The sequence below is a fragment of the Panicum virgatum genome, chromosome 4N, assembly GCF_016808335.1.
Source record: "Panicum virgatum strain AP13 chromosome 4N, P.virgatum_v5, whole genome shotgun sequence".
NCBI lineage: Eukaryota > Viridiplantae > Streptophyta > Magnoliopsida > Poales > Poaceae > Panicum > Panicum virgatum.
In genome coordinates this window covers 48,875,636-48,892,862 of record NC_053148.1, presented here as the reverse complement: position 1 = coordinate 48,892,862, position 17,227 = coordinate 48,875,636, and the positions used below count along the sequence as shown (strand labels likewise).

General features: G+C 45.5%; 3 protein-coding genes across 6 annotated transcripts; 2 read left to right on the top strand and 1 right to left on the bottom strand.

Annotated features, from left to right (window-relative positions):
• The first annotated feature begins 1,023 nt into the window (after positions 1-1,023).
• Positions 1,024-7,135, top strand: LOC120668749. Of its 3 annotated transcripts, XM_039948526.1 has the most exons (7): positions 1,024-1,246; positions 1,341-1,460; positions 4,066-4,242; positions 4,332-4,709; positions 4,824-4,900; positions 5,532-6,084; positions 6,198-7,135. In XM_039948526.1, the coding sequence occupies exons 4-7, from the start codon at positions 4,334-4,336 to the stop codon at positions 6,653-6,655; spliced, it is 1,464 nt and encodes a 487-aa protein (XP_039804460.1). In that variant the 5' UTR covers positions 1,024-1,246; positions 1,341-1,460; positions 4,066-4,242; positions 4,332-4,333; the 3' UTR covers positions 6,656-7,135. The 3 variants fall into 3 exon arrangements, with proteins under 3 accessions (XP_039804460.1, XP_039804461.1, XP_039804459.1); XM_039948527.1 differs by lacking the exon at positions 1,341-1,460; XM_039948525.1 differs by lacking the exon at positions 1,024-1,246 and having other exon boundaries at positions 1,254-1,460.
• Positions 7,136-9,129: 1,994 nt separating this feature from the next.
• On the top strand, positions 9,130-12,926 carry LOC120668744 (protein DETOXIFICATION 16-like). 2 transcript variants are annotated; one of them, XM_039948519.1, is made up of 9 exons: positions 9,134-9,454; positions 9,830-10,205; positions 10,281-10,380; positions 10,521-10,607; positions 10,790-10,846; positions 10,961-11,199; positions 11,566-11,684; positions 11,766-11,852; positions 12,558-12,926. In XM_039948519.1, exons 1-9 carry the CDS (start codon positions 9,191-9,193, stop codon positions 12,612-12,614), a joined length of 1,386 nt encoding a protein of 461 aa, XP_039804453.1. In that variant the 5' UTR covers positions 9,134-9,190; the 3' UTR covers positions 12,615-12,926. The 2 variants fall into 2 exon arrangements, with proteins under 2 accessions (XP_039804452.1, XP_039804453.1); XM_039948518.1 differs by having other exon boundaries at positions 9,130-9,454; positions 9,830-10,380.
• A 1,959-nt stretch (positions 12,927-14,885) lies between these two features.
• Positions 14,886-16,902, bottom strand: LOC120668745 (alpha-1,3-arabinosyltransferase XAT2-like). Its single transcript, XM_039948521.1, has 2 exons — positions 16,661-16,902; positions 14,886-16,509 (listed from the first exon to the last, which is right to left on the bottom strand). Exons 1-2 carry the CDS (start codon positions 16,782-16,784, stop codon positions 15,260-15,262), a joined length of 1,374 nt encoding a protein of 457 aa, XP_039804455.1. The 5' UTR covers positions 16,785-16,902; the 3' UTR covers positions 14,886-15,259.
• Between the last annotated feature and the right edge of the window lie 325 nt (positions 16,903-17,227).

The following is a 17,227-nucleotide window of genomic DNA, read 5'->3' as shown; positions in this document are numbered from 1 at the left end:
GTGTTTAGTTGATGAAAAAGTTTGGGTTCAACTACTGTAGCACATTTCATTGTCATTTGACAATTAATATCTAATTATGAATTAATTAGTATTATTAGATTTATCTCGTAGAAATTAGTTAGACTATATAATTAGTTATTTTCAACTATATTTAATATTTCATGTATGTGTTCAAAAATTTGATGTGATGAATACTGCGCAAATTTTTTTTGCAAATTTTTTTTGGAACTAAACGCCCCCCCTCACATGTAGACCGTGTTTGGTTCGCCTTGAAAAAATTTCATGAAAACTTTTCATCCCTTTGACCATTGATTAGAAGTGTTAAACAAAGTCTAATTACAAAACCACCTCCACAAATATGGTACTGTAGAAGTTACTCTAACTAATGAGTTTTTTGACCGAATGATTAGAAAATAATTAGATGTGGTTACTGTAGCATCACTGTATCCAATCATGGTGGAACTTGGCTCATTAGATTCGTCTCGAAAAGTTATGTCCATCCGTGAATAAATTTCGCAAATAAAATTCGTTTAGCACTCCATGCATGCATTTTTTTAAAAAAAATTCGTGTGAGAATCCAAACACGGCCTAGCTAGCCAGCCAAGAAGGAAAAGGATCCAAACCACCGGCAGCCCCATGCCACAATCTGACAATCGTCTGAAAAGACGGAGGCGTGTCCCCCGGCCCCACCCGCCACCGTCCCCGTCCCCTGCGACGCAGCCCCCGGTCGCCCACGCGGCCCGTGGGTCCACGTCCCTCCACCGTCACGTGTCGCGGCGCACCTGTCTGTCAAGGCGGCGCCGGCCCATGCCGACGTCTGGCAACCCACATCCCCCACACCGGGTCCGGACCCACCTACCGCCCGCAGGCCACCGTCTGGGCGTGACGGTTCTGGAGCCCATTTAGGTATTTTTACGGCCCAGTAAGAAATAGGGCCCGGGTTCCGTCCCATTTTGAGCTCTCGACAGATGGCGAGCGGCCGACCGACCCGCTGACCGCGCGGGCAGAGGCGCAGGCAGGCAGCCCCCGCGCCGCCGCGTCCACGAAACGGCAGCCGGGATGCCTGCGCGCGCCTGGCGGTCGCGGGGCTTCCGCGGCCGGCCGGCCGCCTCCCGCGGCTTCCGCGGAGGCGCGGGGCTGACGTCTCGCGGCCTCCACGGGTCCACCATGATTAGTGAAATTGGAAGCGCGCGCGCGCGCCTGCGGCTGCGGGTGAATCCTCCGCGGGTGCTTCGGCATTAATTAGGTTTGTGCTGCAACCCTTTTCGTCCGTGCCTCTGTTGATGCGGCATTCTAGTTGTTTGGATTCGGTGGTGCTCCTGCATTATTTTTTTTTTCAGATTCTTCCCTGTGCCTGTTGTTGGTTCAAAACCGAAGCCTAGCATTTCAGTCCGCTCTGTTTTGGCGCCCCCAGATTTTCCAGCGTTCAGGATTCCGGAATGTAGGCCATAGGAAACCAGGTGCGAAATATTAAGAAAAAGAAATTCACTGGACTAGATGAAACAGAACAAAAACATTTCCCCTTAAATTATTTTAAGTAGATCATCTTTGCTAAACTCTTGTCCAAATGGGACTGAATAGTGCGGATTTTTACTGTGGTTTGGGTGTATATCGCTTGAGTAGTAGTAATTTACTTCTTATTTTTCGTAGAGTAGTAAGCACCGAAGTGAATTTTGAAACAACTAAGATGCAATAAACGTCATATCGCATTTTCGATTGTTCAGAGACATGGTATACTGCATTTTCGTATTTTAAGGAACTACTGTGTGAAAGTAATGCCATCAAATCATTCAGGCTTCATTTAATGGGATTTTTTTTTGCCTGTGGTCATTGCCATGCCCAAGACCACTCCAAAAGGCAGTTATCATTGGAAATTACTGCCATCACAGTTCACTGCTGAGAGACCTCAGTCCTTCCATAAACTGCCCTCATACTTAGCATGTCAAATTTGACTCTAGAAATGAAAACAGCAGAGGAAGAAATTGAGGTTTGCATATATCTATAGCCTATAGGTTAGTTTTAATCCCGCTTCCAATGTAGGTTTATTTTTTCTTGAAACTATTACTTCAAACCTCAAAGGGTGTGAAACTGTGAAAACAACATGGTTTTATTCTTTTCCATAGAAAAATTGAATAAATATAATGTCGAGGTTCTGATGTATTGCATCATCGTATCTCTTGTCCATGAGAACTTTTATGTGCACCAGTCCAAGTCAACATGCAATCCAAATGAGAGGATTTCACACTTCTTAAGTTTCTTGTCTTTTTCTAAATTAATAACATCTATGATGCCTATATAATCCTGGGAATCCATGCCTCACTCTGAATCTATGATAGTGCATCCTTAGCAAACACCACACCAGGATTTCTCATTTCTTCCCATGGTGGAACACCACCCTGTGATGGGAAACCTTTCAGTTCTGCTTCTAGATGATAACCCAACTTCCTTGTGGATCATTTCAAACATGCTTGTGGAGTCTGGTTTCAAAGGTGCTTTCCAATTTTGAAGATTTCTATTTAGGAATTCCTTTTACGTTCCTTTGTTTCCGCTTTGATTCAAAAAAAGGAAGTGTGTTCTAGAGGAAAAAAGAAAGTCAGTTGGTGCACGTTTCGGATTTGCTATGGTTATTGAATTTTGGCAACCGTTACCGTGTTCGATTAGTCATTTAATAGGATAATTATTATCTAGGACCAACGTGGAGGTATAAATTTTATTCTCTCTCTCTCTCTCTCTCTCTCTCTCTCTCTCTCGTTCTCAAGTTTTATATGATAAACTACCTATTTCATACCTACTCAGAATGTTTGGTGTAGTTGACATAACAACTGCAAAAAGGCCATCTCAACTATTCATGTTCTACTCTTCGACCTGGATTATGTACCTTTTTTCTTTTCTTCTAATTCCAGATAGATCCTTTTTGAATTGGGGACTCTTTTGTGTTTTAGTTCATCACCCAGGTATTGGACCTGTAAGTGTTTAGATCTTATGAATTGATTTAAGATGCCGTAAACGGTACCCTTTTCAAGTAATCTGAGATTTTTAATGAAAGCTGAGGAACTTGGGTTTTGTAGCAATTCTTGCTAGTTACCCTGAAAAAGAATTCCAATATTTGTTAGCTCTTCTCAATATCATGGTCTTTTCCTGATTCCTTAAGCTGATAGGGAAGAAACACATTTGTCTAAATCTGTTCGAAAATTTTTGAAAGAAATTTCTTCTTTGAGGAAGGCGTAGAGCAACTCAGGTCATCTGCCCTAAAAGTGCACCTACAATGTGATAGTCACAGGGATGCTGTTCAAGGATGTTTGGTGTCTTATCTGTATGTGTGCGTTTGATTGGATTCCGATCTCGGGTTCTCAGAATTTCTTAAATATTCCATATCACGCAAAACGGGTGTAAATGTGGCGTTTCAGATTCTAATTTCTGAATATTCCATTTTGTCGCACATCATAAATTTGCATGTGCGGTATGACGTTTTAGGTTCGAATTTCAAAATGCATGAATATTCCATGTTGTCGCATATCATAAATTTTCAATTTCTGAATATCCCATTTTGTCGCATTCCGTTCTATTGCATATGATAAGCTTGGGTGTACGGTATGAAGTTTTAGATTCTGATTTCTCAATATCATTTTATTGCATATTGTAAGTTTCGGTATAATGGTATATGGTATGTCATTTTAGATTCTTGTATTTGCTTTGTCCAGAACTTCAAAACATTAATTGCCAATCAAATGTCTCTCAATCAGAGAGTATTACGTACTAAAAGCTGGAGTAGTAAATGAATTTCGTTATTGAATTCATTTTTCCAGCTATGCTAGTTTCTGGGTCACCCTTCCAAACATAGGCTCCCATTTCAAGTTGCCAATAGGCTCCCCAAGAACATTAAAAATGGGAGGATGACTCAAACAACTGGAACACTGAGAAAAGCTCCCATTTCTTGAAAATTGATTATCAAATCCTTCTGGTCAATCAAAATTTCAATTTCCATCAAGTTATACAGCTCTATTCAATACATTGTAACATTTTTTTTCTCCAAGCGTTTTAAATCTTACCTGTATTGTTGCATAGTTATCCCCTTCCAAAAAGTGGAGGTGGCCCTGGATTTTGTTAAAAGCAGGGCTGCTATCGAGGAGGAGCTTGATTTGGTATTGGCGGAAGTTCATTTTTGCAATATAGCACCAGGCTCTTTGGCAAACTCTGAGCTGCTCCACCACATACTAAATGAACTTCAAGTCCCTGTTATCAGTAAGTTTATATTCAGAGTTCTATTATTTTTAAGAATTTTGCATCAGTCCCAAACTCAATGTTACTGGATTATTTTTCCTTGTTTACAGCAATGTGTGCTCATTACGATGAGGAGGCACTCTCCGAACATGTGTCCCTGGGAGCATGTTCCCATGTGCTCAAGCCATTGGACACAGCAAGCTTGAACATGCTTAAGCAGAAAGCATTAGAACACAAGTCTAAAAAGGTAACACCTCAAGGGCCAATTCCTAATAGGACCAAAAGTAGAATGGTTTCATCATCTACTGAAAGGCTCCAGGAAATGCTTATACTAGAGGGAAACAATTTATCGAATCCTGGAAACAGTGAATTTGAAGTGCCAGAAGTTGAAAAAGCAGATGGTTGTTCAAAGAAGCTGGATCGAGTCACATGGACTGTTGAGCTCCATGAAAAGTTCTTGGATGCTATTGAAGTTCTTGGGGACAAGAGTAAGGACTGAGGATATCTCGTACCCACACATGGCCTAAAATTTGAATTAACCTTTGTTTCTTTTTAATAGCTGAAAACATGACCTTGAGCTGTTTTTTTTTTGGGTGTACCAGATGCTACACCTGAGAAGATTCGGAGGCTCATGAATGTGAAAGGTTTGACCTGGAAGCATATAGGTAGCCATCTCCAGGTGGGGTGATTGATTAATTATTTGCATCAAAGGACTCATCAGTTAAAACTTCTTTATAACTTAAATTTTCAATACTGCAGCTTGCATTAGAAGTGCACCAATTTTGTTATCTTGAATCTTCTCGTAAAATGAAGAAAAACACACTATTTTAGGATAGTCATGATTAAGCAGCAACAAGCTGATGACCTGTGCTGTGCTGGCTTATTTTGTTTTGAATATTAAAAGTTTGTCCGACCCTTCTGCTTATTGCATTTTTGCCTGTCCCCCCACTGCCATGAACTTGGGTACATGGCAGGTAAAAGCATTTTGGATGGCTATCCATTGTCAATGTTTTCCCCTTGTGGGACCGATTGATTGTGGAATCCCCCAACTTGCCAGCCACCATCCTCATTAACCCTTTTATCATCCTGGGAAATACCAGTAAATATACCACTAAATTATAATGTGTTACCTCAAAAACATTATAACCAAATTTAGTGGTACAATCACATGGGCCTTAAAAACACTGGCATCCTTGACCCAATGGAGTATCGTTATGCTAAAGTGCCATGTAAGTGTATTATCAGTTTTACCTTAAATACTGTGACTTATTAACACTTTCTTGATATTTTTCTTCTCAAATATGATATAGAAACATCGGTCGCGCAAACAGAATGCGAATCAAGGAGGGCAGCACCAGAGGAATGCCAGCAAAAAACTAGTGTCTGAGCTGATAGGATCAGGACAAACTGCAGCCACTACTGAATCCATCACATCTAGAGTTGATGCAGACATCAGGGAGGCATACCCCTCAAGGATGTGGAAACAGGTGAAGGAAGAAGCAGCTTTGAAGACTTACATGTACACAAGCACATCTGGAATTTCCAGAGATGGCACAAAGTCTGTGTGGGATGAGTACCAGAAGGGCCTGCAGAAAAAGTTTTCTGCATCAAACAAACGTTGGCAACAGATAGGGCAGTCATCGAGCAAGTGTCAGTTGCCTGTGAAGAACAATGTTGTTGTCATAGATGGAGGTGTTTCAAGTGAAGCCCCCAAAGCTACTGGTGAAATAGGTTATGGTGCATCCATAGAAAGCTCTGGTTCAAGCAGCCTGTCAACAAGTTTGGCTGATCAAGTTGGTGAGAAAAATCATACTGAAGCTTCTGGCAAAAACTACAACATGGGAAACATTAATCTGCTTGAAGGTACCATGGTCATCGATTTGCTTGCAGATTAAGCAGCCTGTTAATACTTTGTCTTACCTTTTTTTTTCCTACCACAACTTGCTTGTGACGAAAAGGCTTTGTTGTCGTTGAAGGTACCATGAACACGGATGCTTCTGACCTTTTGGCGTTCCTACTGAGCGATGATCTGGACCTGCTAGGCCCCTTTGATGGCTGGGAAGAACAGGTCTCAGACTTGATGAGTGAGCTGCAAGGATTGGTAGAGCAGCGAAACCTTGGTCTGGAGGATCCTCTTCAGGTAGACAATGCATGGAATAAAGATCTTGCATTGCCGAGCCTTATCAACACAGATGGATCGATGGCTCAAGAAGTCACCTTTGAGAATGTACCAGTTGATAACGCTGTGGTGCCGATTGCCCAAGCCAATGGATCCTCGCAAGATCGGCAAAACCTTGGCCTGGAGGATCCGCTGCAGGTAGACAATACATGGAACAAAGGTCTTGAATCGCCGAGCCTGATTAACATTGATGGATCGATGGCTCAAGAATCCACCGTTCAGAATGGTCCAGTGATCCAGTCCATAACCCTGTGATGCCGGTTGCCAAAGACGATGGTTTCTGGAGTTGGAGCCCTCTGGCGGGTGACTTTGACATGCCATTCTGAATCAGGATGAGCGAGTGATGGTATCATGGTAACAATTGCATCGATGTTTAGAAATAAGAGCCCTGACAAAAACCGTTATGTCGATCGGGGAGAAATTAGAGCAGATACAACAACTGTTGATGGCGACCAACAGCTCAGCACTTGGGGTGACATGGAGGAAAGAAGTGAAGAGAGAGAGCGCAGCTTGTCGCGGCAGGCTGCGCCGATCGCTTGCTCTGTTCATCGTCCTTTCCTCGGCGATACGACAAGCTTATTGGCCTCGCTCTTATGCTGTAATAAGTGCAATCCCAACCCAAGACACTACTAATAGTTTCTATACTTGCCATGTCATATAGACACTACTCATAGAAACTACATCCCTAATGGATGGTTTCTTCAAAATAAATTGCGATCCAATCATATTTCTTCTCTCTTTTTTCTCCCTCCAATCACCTTCTTTTGTTTTGGTTTTTGCATAGACATGGTTTCTTGCATGAGACCCGGTTTCTTCATATTTTTTCTTCTCTCCTCGTTAACTCACCTGCCAACTAAGTTTTTTTCTTATGTGGTACTATATTTAATACTATGGAAACCAGCTGAGTTGGAGGGTAGATATGGAGTGTGCGTCGTATGGACGGTACATGTGTGTGTCGTATGAAGTGCTTTGACATAAGTGACCATCGAAGAACTTAATCAATCATTAAACTGCATTGTTTGGCTTCATGTATATAGTATTTTTCGCGACAGTGCTTGAGCACGTTTTTCATTAAGAAGAAAGCAGTTACAGACATAAACTTGTTGCGGCCAAACAGAGCTTGACCAACACAATAGCACAAAGGACTAATGATAAAGAAATATTGAAGAAAAAGTACAAACAAACACACGAAACAGCCGTAGCCACTAACACAACAGGTGGACAGCAGAAGAAACACGAAGGGAGACATCAAACCAGCCACCCAAACAAAGCCACCCCAAGAGGACCTACAAAAAATACTGTCGCCAAAGATACCAAGGGAGAGCAAGCATGAAGCACGAGACGGTGGCGAAGCATTGACCGAATAGCACGATCACGGCGGCAAAGCATCCGCCAGAGTAGAGGAAAAACAGCAAAGCATCCGCCAAACTCGAAGTAACCACAGGTGGCAAAGCATCCACCAACCAATATGATCACGGCGGCAAAGCATCCGTCAGGGCCAACGAGCCACCATGTGCAAGCAATCGGCCGCGGCCTAGGCAGCGAAGACGGTAGACCTGCTCAGGTTGGAGAACAACCGGGATGTCTATGCCGTGAGCCCCGTGATCCACGGGTCGGTTTATATAAAAAAACGTTAGAATGTTTGTCATATAATAAAGTGAAAATTGAATTTGTACCATTAAAAATATCAAAATTAGATATATATATATATATTGTTGTTATCTCATTGACATGCCTCACGTCACTTTAAAATAAAGAAAAATAAAGGTGCCACGTGACTCCTCCAGCCTGCAGCAACCATCACTTTAAAATCCTCCAATCCTCCCTATGCATTGGCCACCCCCTCTAGTGCTTACCTCAAGAAAAAATGCGGCCGTTTGTTTCGCACCACGGATTAACATGCCTTCCGTACCTTTCGGGTGCCTCTTCCTTGCCTTGCTCGCACCATGATTGGACTTCACTTCACTTCTACAGTATTTGGAACTTTCTTTGATGGAAAATATGAAGTCCACAAGGACATCAACACTGCTACAAGGGTGAGATTCAATGACATTGTCACGATGACATTGTTGTGAGTTTGTGACATTGAGTCACTGACATGTGGATCCACACGTTAGTGACTCAATGTCACGGGAATATTACCGTGGTAATGTTTCTGAATCTGCGATAACATTTTGACTAGTAGTATTTATAAAAAATATATTTAATAAAAAACTTACTCCTGCACCACCTTGCCTTGCAAGTAGACCTGATCACGGGTAACCTGACCCGATAAACCCGATCCAACCCGCCCGAAAAAAATCCGACCCGGTCGGGTATGGGCCAAAATATTTGACCCCGAACTCAAAAAAAATCCGATCCAACCCGAAAATTACACACAAAATTGCAGGCCAACTCGAACCCGACCCGATCCGACCATATCATGGGCCAACATTTTTTTGACCCAAAACCCAAAGTGACCCGATCCGAACCCGACCCGACCCGATAGATGATCAGATCTACTTGCAAGTGCTGCGCTGACACCACCTAACCTTTGAAAAAATATCTATAAAAAATACACGCAAAGAGAGTTCAGCAGATTTTAGCACTCATGCACCACGCCACCACCTGGCCTTTGAAAAGTCTGGCCCGGCCCATATAATCCACCCCCTTGCCTTGCAATTGCATGTGCTGCGTTGCACATTGCGCGACCAATCAGACGAGACGACGCTCCGAAACCAAACTATACCTCCAGGCTCCAATCAAGTCGAGTCAAACACAGGCACCAAGTCGTCAGGAGGCCATCGCGAAATGGGCGGCGCGGCGGAGTCGAGCACGTCGGCCGCCACGGCGGCGTCCTCGCCTCTCCTCCTGCCCCGCGCTCCTCCGCGCGCCGCGGTGGGGGCGGAGGTGCGGCGGCAGGTGGAGCTCGCGGCGCCGCTGGTGGCCTGCAGCCTGCTCCAATACAGCCTGCAGGTGGTCTCCGTCATGTTCGCCGGGCACCTCGGCGAGCTCTCGCTCTCCGGCGCCTCCGTCGCCGCCTCCTTTGCCAACGTGACCGGCTTCAGCGTCCTGGTACGTAGCAACCGCGCTTCACTCAACTGTTTAACTCCGCGCTACTGCTTGTGCATGACTAGCAGGGGGAAAATGTGAATATGAATATGTGCATCGTAGACGTAGGAGCTACTTGTTTGAGCGCTTTATAGCCAAAATTAGTACGAATTCTATTAATACTGTGTAATTAATCCAATTGGCTTTCCACAAGCTTCATAATTGTACTAACTACTTAACTGGTAGTAGTGTAGTGACTAGTGAGTACTGAGTAACAACAACTGAGTATGTATTTTAAGTTGTCTGCCCAATGCTGAATGCTCTACTGCGTGATGCACTGATGCCTACTGTAATACAAATAAATTTAATGATATTTGTGCCCCTCATTTCCATGTGAAGCTGGGTATGGGAAGCGCACTGGATACCTTTTGTGGACAATCATATGGAGCAAGACAATATAATATGCTTGGGACACACGCACAAAGGGCTATAATTGTTCTTATGTTTATGGGTGTGCCTCTGGCCTTTATTTTGGCCTTCACTGGTCAAATCCTTATTTCTCTTGGTCAAAATCCTGAAATATCATCTGAAGCTGGACTGTATGCTCAGTGGTTGATTCCTGGTCTTTTCGCATATGGCTTGCTTCAGTGCGTCACCAGATTCCTGCAGACCCAAAATATTGTCCAAATATTGGTAGTTTGCTCTGGACTTACTTTGCTACTTCACATTATGCTATGCTGGTTCCTGGTTCAAACATTTGGCCTTGGTCACAAAGGTGCAGCTTTGGCGATCTCAATATCTTATTGGTTCAATGTGGCATTGCTAGCAATATATATTAAAGTCTCTGAAGCTGGCAGAAGGAGTTGGAAAGGATGGTCTAGGGAGGCACTAAGTTTAAAGGATGTCAAAGAATATATGAGGCTAGCCATTCCATCTACTTTTATGACCTGGTAAGCCTGATATGGGGCAGCATTGGGGAAAAAACACAAACATGTATTTCAATAAGATCTCAACGACAACTTTATGTTTTGATGTGTGGTTTACCTACTTTCTGCATGGAACTGGTTATCTGACTTGCAAGATAGCTCAGCTTGGAGTATTGGGCATTTGAGATGGTGGTTCTCCTAGCAGGATTTCTTCCAGATCCAAAACTGGAAACTTCAATTTTGTCCACCAGGTAAGCAAACCAAACTGATGACTTCTTTTAGATCCAACATTGTTCTGTAACACGGCTCATCACTTTACAGTTGTATGTGTTTTCATTTTCATTTCTCATGATAGTCATGTCGTGTGCATCAACCATGCATCACGGATTATGCTCTCAGTGTTTGTTGTGAAGTGACTTCGTCTCTTTTGCAGCCTAAACACAATGTGGATGGTTTATACAATTCCAAGTGGCCTCAGCAGTGCAACAAGGTCGGATGAGCATAAATTAGGAATGCTACACCTTTTTTTTTTTGTTTTTTCGGACATAAACACAAAAAACATGTGGTTACCTAGTTTTGATCCATGGCTCTTTTTGCTTTGCAGTATTAGAGTTTCGAATGAATTAGGTGCTGGGAATCCACAGGCAGCACGCCTATCCATTTATATTTCAGGAATCATGTGCCTAACTGAAGGCCTTTTTATAGCTATCATCACTATATGGGTGCGAAATATCTGGGGTTATTTATACAGCAACGAAAAAGAGGTTGTGAAGTATGTGTCGATGATGATGCCAATTCTTGCTACTTCTGACTTCATGGATGGAATACAATGCACGCTATCAGGTTTGGGATAAATACATGCCTAGTAAATCACATTTGCATCACATTTTATTTCTGCTCCCTGTTGAGAAATCCATATGCAGGTACCATAATTTGAGTGTCAGATTGCATATATGCTAACTTTTGTTTTGTCTGACCACTTGATCTTGGACTCATGGTGCAATCAATACATGTAAATTAATTGCTTCCGCCACAGCAGGTTGACAATATACAAAGTGACAATATACAAGAGCAATAGTTCCTGTGCTGACATATAAAATAATCGGTTGTCAGTGATTTTCTTATGCGACTTTATAATCATAATAGCAGTAATTATTTATCTAACTGATATTGTTCAACATTTTTTGGTTGTCTGTTATGGCATTTAAGGAGCGGCTCGAGGATGTGGCTGGCAGAAAGTATGTTCACTTATCAACTTGTTTGCTTACTATGCTATCGGTCTCCCTTCAGCTGTTACTTTTGCATTTGTTCTGAAGATTGGTGGCATGGTAAGTTCTATGTTTTATTGCTATTCTAAAATATATTGCGGATCTTCCCGCTCCTGGTCTGAGATCCTTTCATGTGCTCAGGGCCTTTGGTTGGGAATTATATGTGCAATGGCAGTGCAAATATTTGCTTTGATCGTGTTGATACTTCGAACCAGCTGGGATGAAGAGGTACACCCTTAAACTTATGATGTTGCCATCAGTAATGCATGCTGTCTAGTCTCTATTGTTGAAATTGGATAGCAGCTAGTTTTAAATTTAATCTTAACAAAGTTGTCTTTGAGGGTGCAGCCTGGGTAATGAATGTACAAGTGGGGGCAGGTTTGCATAGATGGTGAAGTGCATGCAGAATTACGCCCTGTTCGGCTGGACAACCAGCGCTGGCCGGGTGGCTGTTTTATATTGTAGCTACAGTGATTGTGTGTGATTACGTTCACCAGCCCCAACTGTAGCGGTCACCAGCCAGCACTGGAAACCCGCCAGCCGAACAGGCTCTTAATCTATGTAGATTGCTAGGGTTTCTTCCCTATGAAGTTACTTTTCAAAAACAAATGCATAGCATAAATTAATCCTTTTTTTGTTAAATTTGTTGAATGTACATCAGAAAATGCATGGAACACCTCAGTTCCAAATTTTGTATCAAGCCTTTGCCCCCACCCAGGGCAGGCCTAAACATGCGTAGCACTTTGTGTTTAACTTTCATGCTCGCTGGTAACTTGGCAGTAGTATATTGTGGGCAAGAAACATTATATACTGGTTTACTATTTACAACCAGCACTCTACTCGGGCCACCACCTCAGGAGATGCGATGTGCTGAATCTTACTATGTTCTTTATAACTAATTTATCTTTACACCTTCTGTTTTGTTCTTTATAGGCTGAAAAGGCCCAGGCTAGAGTTCGGTGTTCAGATGGAAGCATAACATCAGCCTGAATATCAGCAGTTTTGATTTTCCCTCCCTTAAAGGTGGCTATTTTCTTTTATATAGTATACATACTTCTCCAGCATTTGAGACTTATACTGGAAAAAATACATGGTCCACCTAGCAATGTGACTAGATCATGGTACATATCTGTATATCACAAATTTAGATCTACAGTTTATAAGAAAATACAGTACAGATTGTCTTTGCAAACCCATTTTGTCAACTATTGCTCCAGTTGGAGCAGATGAAAATAAAAGCATGTAAACTGTTGGTGCGACTAGGCTTTTATTTATCCCCCACCCCACCCCTTCTTTTTACCAGATCAGACTGTTAAGATCCGCACTCAGTTTAAGAAAAACAGCACTAATCATTAAATTACTATTATGATGCATTGCTCTACCTAACAAGTTGTCTTTTCCTTGAGGTTACTTAGTGTAGCTTCGACCTTAAAGAATGCATTAAAGGATCTGATGTTACATTCCATCATGCTTTAGTTGTTGATACAGCTCTCTCGATTATACACATGATCCAGGCAAAAATGGAGAAGGTGCACCATTACATTATAATATGTCCACCTTCTTTGAAGTCGTATTAGACTATTTCCGAATAAATTTACCTAATGATATAAAGGTGACATTTTTCATGTTTCACGCATGGTACCAAACCCAAAAGAAAAGAATTCTGAAACTTCACTATGATGAGAGTGCTGCTTGATTAAACAATTTTGAAGGGAATTCTGAAGCTTCACTATAATCAAGTCATAATGATATTGAAACAGTACTAGTATAAAGTACTTAACTAGGTATCCTTGGATATCGTTTATCATACATGTTCCTCCTCCTGTTGGGACAGAAGTATTACTTATGTCAAGCGGTACCTGAGTCAGCTTAGGCCTTAGGCACCCAAAAGCTACATTTGCTCTACTGCTTAGGTACCATTGCCGAGTTTAGTCAAAGGGGTGAACTGGACAAAAGCAGAGACAAAGATGTCTAAGCTGCATCTTAGTGAAGTGGTATTTTCAATGACCACACCCATTGCCTGTTTAACAGTAACATTTCCTTCAGATTTTTTTTTGTTGGTTTGGCCGCAGATGACAGTGCTTTTGTGGTATCTTTTATCCTCTCCTGTCACCATTTATCCACTCACTGAAATTTTCAGACGCAAGTTATAGTGAAATAATGAAATTCCAGCCTTTTGGATGCATCTGCAATTAGAGCATCAATTCTAGCTAAATTTCAATTTCGGTTCTTGAAGACATAATGGTAACAACTGTGTGCAAGTGCTTCCTTTGGTCCATGGCAGCAGCTCCAATCTTGGATCTGGCAGGACTGAGCTATCAGCCTAAAAGCAGGGGGTACTTAGCTTACATGTGATGATCTTGGACTTGGAGTACGTTTCTTTCCGGGTTTCTGCTGCTCAATGATGGCACCGTGAAAGGCGAGGAAGCAACGGAAATTTGGTAGCTCCGATCCGGGAGTGGGAGGTTGTCGTGGAAGCTGAGCTGTCTCCAAATCTCAATACTCCACCTGCTCACCGTGCGGGCTAATCGATCCTCATCAGAAAGGGATTTACTGATAATAATCGCGCCAAGGACAGAGAGAGAGAGGAGGAGAAAGTGTGTAAACTTTCCATGCTATGCTTAAGGAGTTCAGGGTTTTCCGGGATGCTTCAGGATGGATGCCATGGTTGGTTGCTTGGGCGTTTTCCGCAGCTGATCGATGGCATCTAATTCACACGTTTGTATATACAGGTAAAAGATAATCTGTGGTTGGCTCAGGGGGAAAGGAAACGACTCCTTTAGGTTGGTCCACTGTCCTGTCAGCCGGGCGGCCCTTCCTTTTTCGTGTGGAGAACAGTTCAGCAACCACTTCACCTTGCTGGGTCGTCAATGGCTTGTTTAAGACCTTTTTCGTTCTTCATGATAGGGCAACGGGCTAGGGGTCGGTCATGTTTAGCTGGTTGTACTCGTTGCAAACCGGGCTTCTCGGAGTAACAGAGGAGGAGGGATTGGTGCTTTAAGATAACAACAGTAATGTTTGGCGAGAACTTTAAGCATCATACATACATGCATGCTGCTTTAAGATAAAGTGAAAGCCTCCTCCTAAACAAGTCCGATCCTCAGTGAATGCCTGTCCGAAGCCTCCGTTGTTGAGGATGAGGGGGGACATGATGAGGCCAGAGTGGCTGCTTGGGTTTGCAGGAAGCAGAACTAAGCCTTCTAGATGGGAATCTCATCGAAAGCAAATTGTTGATGATCACATCACACCCTATAGGCTATGGACAAATAATTTACCTTTTTCTCTGCCTTGGCATTTATCGACAATCAACCAATTTACAGTGATTGTGTGTGTGTGTGTGTGTAAATTAACCTTAGACACACCCTCTCTCTCTCTCTCTCTTGTCTATGACACGACCTTTGCTTTGTTTCCTCTCCTCCTTTGCCCAAAGAAAAAAAAAACAATGAAAGAAATGAATCTTGCCACACGAGGGGAGAAGAAGAAGAAAAAAGGAGAAGAGAAAACCAATAAAAAATCAAAAACAAAAAAAGAGTTTCAAGACATGGTGTGAGCGAGCCTATCTACCACTTGCAGTTGCAGTAGGTGCCTGGCCAATCTGAAGGCATGGCATCCATGACGAGCAGCAGGATCTTTGATCAGGGCTCGGGCAGGAGATCGCGCGCCTGCTCGAGCGTCTTGGTGAACCTGGTGAGGTTGAGTCTGACGTTCTGCTTGTCGAGGTAGACCGTCTTGATGGCGTCCCACCCCTTCTTGTGCACGTCGTAGGGGTGGTTGAGGTAGAAATGGTCCTCCGGGTAGAGGTCCCTCAGCGAGCTCTCCTCCAGCGACACGTTGTACTCCATGTAGTTGACGTCCATGTCCCTGGCCGGGTCCTTGAAGGTGACCCTGGAGAGCCACTCGAGCCCCCCGAAGGGCACCACCTGGATGAGCACGGCGCGGCTGGGCAGGAACACCATGTTGGTGAGCCCGGCGCCGTGCACCCCCATCATCACGTCCGCCGAGTTCACCAGCCGCGCGAAGTGGGGCATGTCCGTGTGGTTGTCCGGCTCGGCGATGCGCACGTCGAAGCGCGCCCGCGCCGCCGCGTGCGCCATGGCGCGCTCGTTGAGGAACCGGCGGGAGCTCTTGCGGGAGATGATGAGGAGGCGCGGCCGGTCCCGGCGCGGCGCGCCCGACCGCGACGCCACGGCGCGCTCCAGCCGGAAGGCGCGGCGGAGGAGGCGCTTGAAGTCGGCGACGGTGACGCCCCCCGGCGAGCGCGAGGGGTCGATGCCCATGGCGCGGTGGAAGGTGGCGCCGATGACGATCCGCGGGAAGCAGTGGACCTCCCGGTCGTTGTCGACGTCGATGACCTCGTACCGGGACAGCTGGCGGAAGAGCGGCGTGAACTTGTCGTTCCACCAGTCCTTCATCCCGCTGAGCAGGAACCGGACCTCGCCGCCAAAGTGGTGCGTGCTGGTGAAGAGCGGCACCAGCACGTCGGCGTAGTCGTGGTAGAGGTTGCCGGCGAAGCCGCCGTTGGAGAAGAGGAAGGCCGGGACGGAGTGGTTGACGGTGCAGAGCGGCGGCACGGCGGTGTGGTTGGCGCCGCCGAAGGGCACGAGCGTGTACTCGCGGACGTCGTCCATGGCGACGGGGTCGTGGCGGCGCGCGTACGGCTTGGTCCGCCACTCGCGGTCCAGCGGGCTGATGTAGATCTTGGAGTGGTTGCCGTCGACGCGGATGTCCCCCACCGCCGCGCACCGCTCCGAGCGCTTGCTCGTGTTGTAGCAGGTCGGGCGGCTGGGGTCGAAGTCCTCCTCCCCGATGGGGCCGTCCAGCTTGTACCTCGTGCTGTCGTAGTCCTCGTCCACCTCCACCACCTCCAGCTCCTCCGCCGGCTTGGCTGCAGGCAGGCAGGCAGGAGAAAGCATCGGTCAGACTTGAGATCGACGTCGTCAGCTCTGCAGCTCCTCCAGCTCGTGCTCGATCGATGGAGGCGGCCGGAAAAGAGAGAGCTAGTGATAAAGAGGAAGCTGCACTGCAGGTGGACGTACGGAAGGGGTTGGAGCAGTATCGCGCCTTGATGTAGGTGAGGACGCAGAGGGAGACGAGCATGGTGACGACCATGGAGGCGTTGCCCATCCGGCGCGGCTCCTGCCGGCCCCTCGGCTGCTTCATCGCCGGCCGCCGGGTCTCTCTGGATCTGGCTGGAGCTCGCGAAGCAGCTAGCGGGCGGCAGCAGTGTAGCGGAGGGTATTAAAGGCAGGCGCGGGTCCGTTCGCGTTGATCGACGGCGACCCCGCGGCGGGCGAAGCAAAGCAACCGCCAACCGCGGAGGGAGATCGAAGAAGTTGGTGGCCTGGCCTGGCCTCGCGTGGTGGGTGGGCGGCGCTGGCGCCCGATAGGGATTGGGGCAGGCAAAGGCAACCACTGCGGCAGCTACAGCCGACGGGACGAGAGGGGCCCGGGAAGTGAAGGCGCGCCGCCCGCGCGCGCGAGTGCCGCTGGCCCAGCCGCCGGCCCCAGCGGCGTACCAACCAGCCCTGGGCTGTCGTATCCGTCTCCGTCCGTCGCCGCGCGACACGGCCGGCGAGCCGGCATCATCACGCACGCGCATCCAC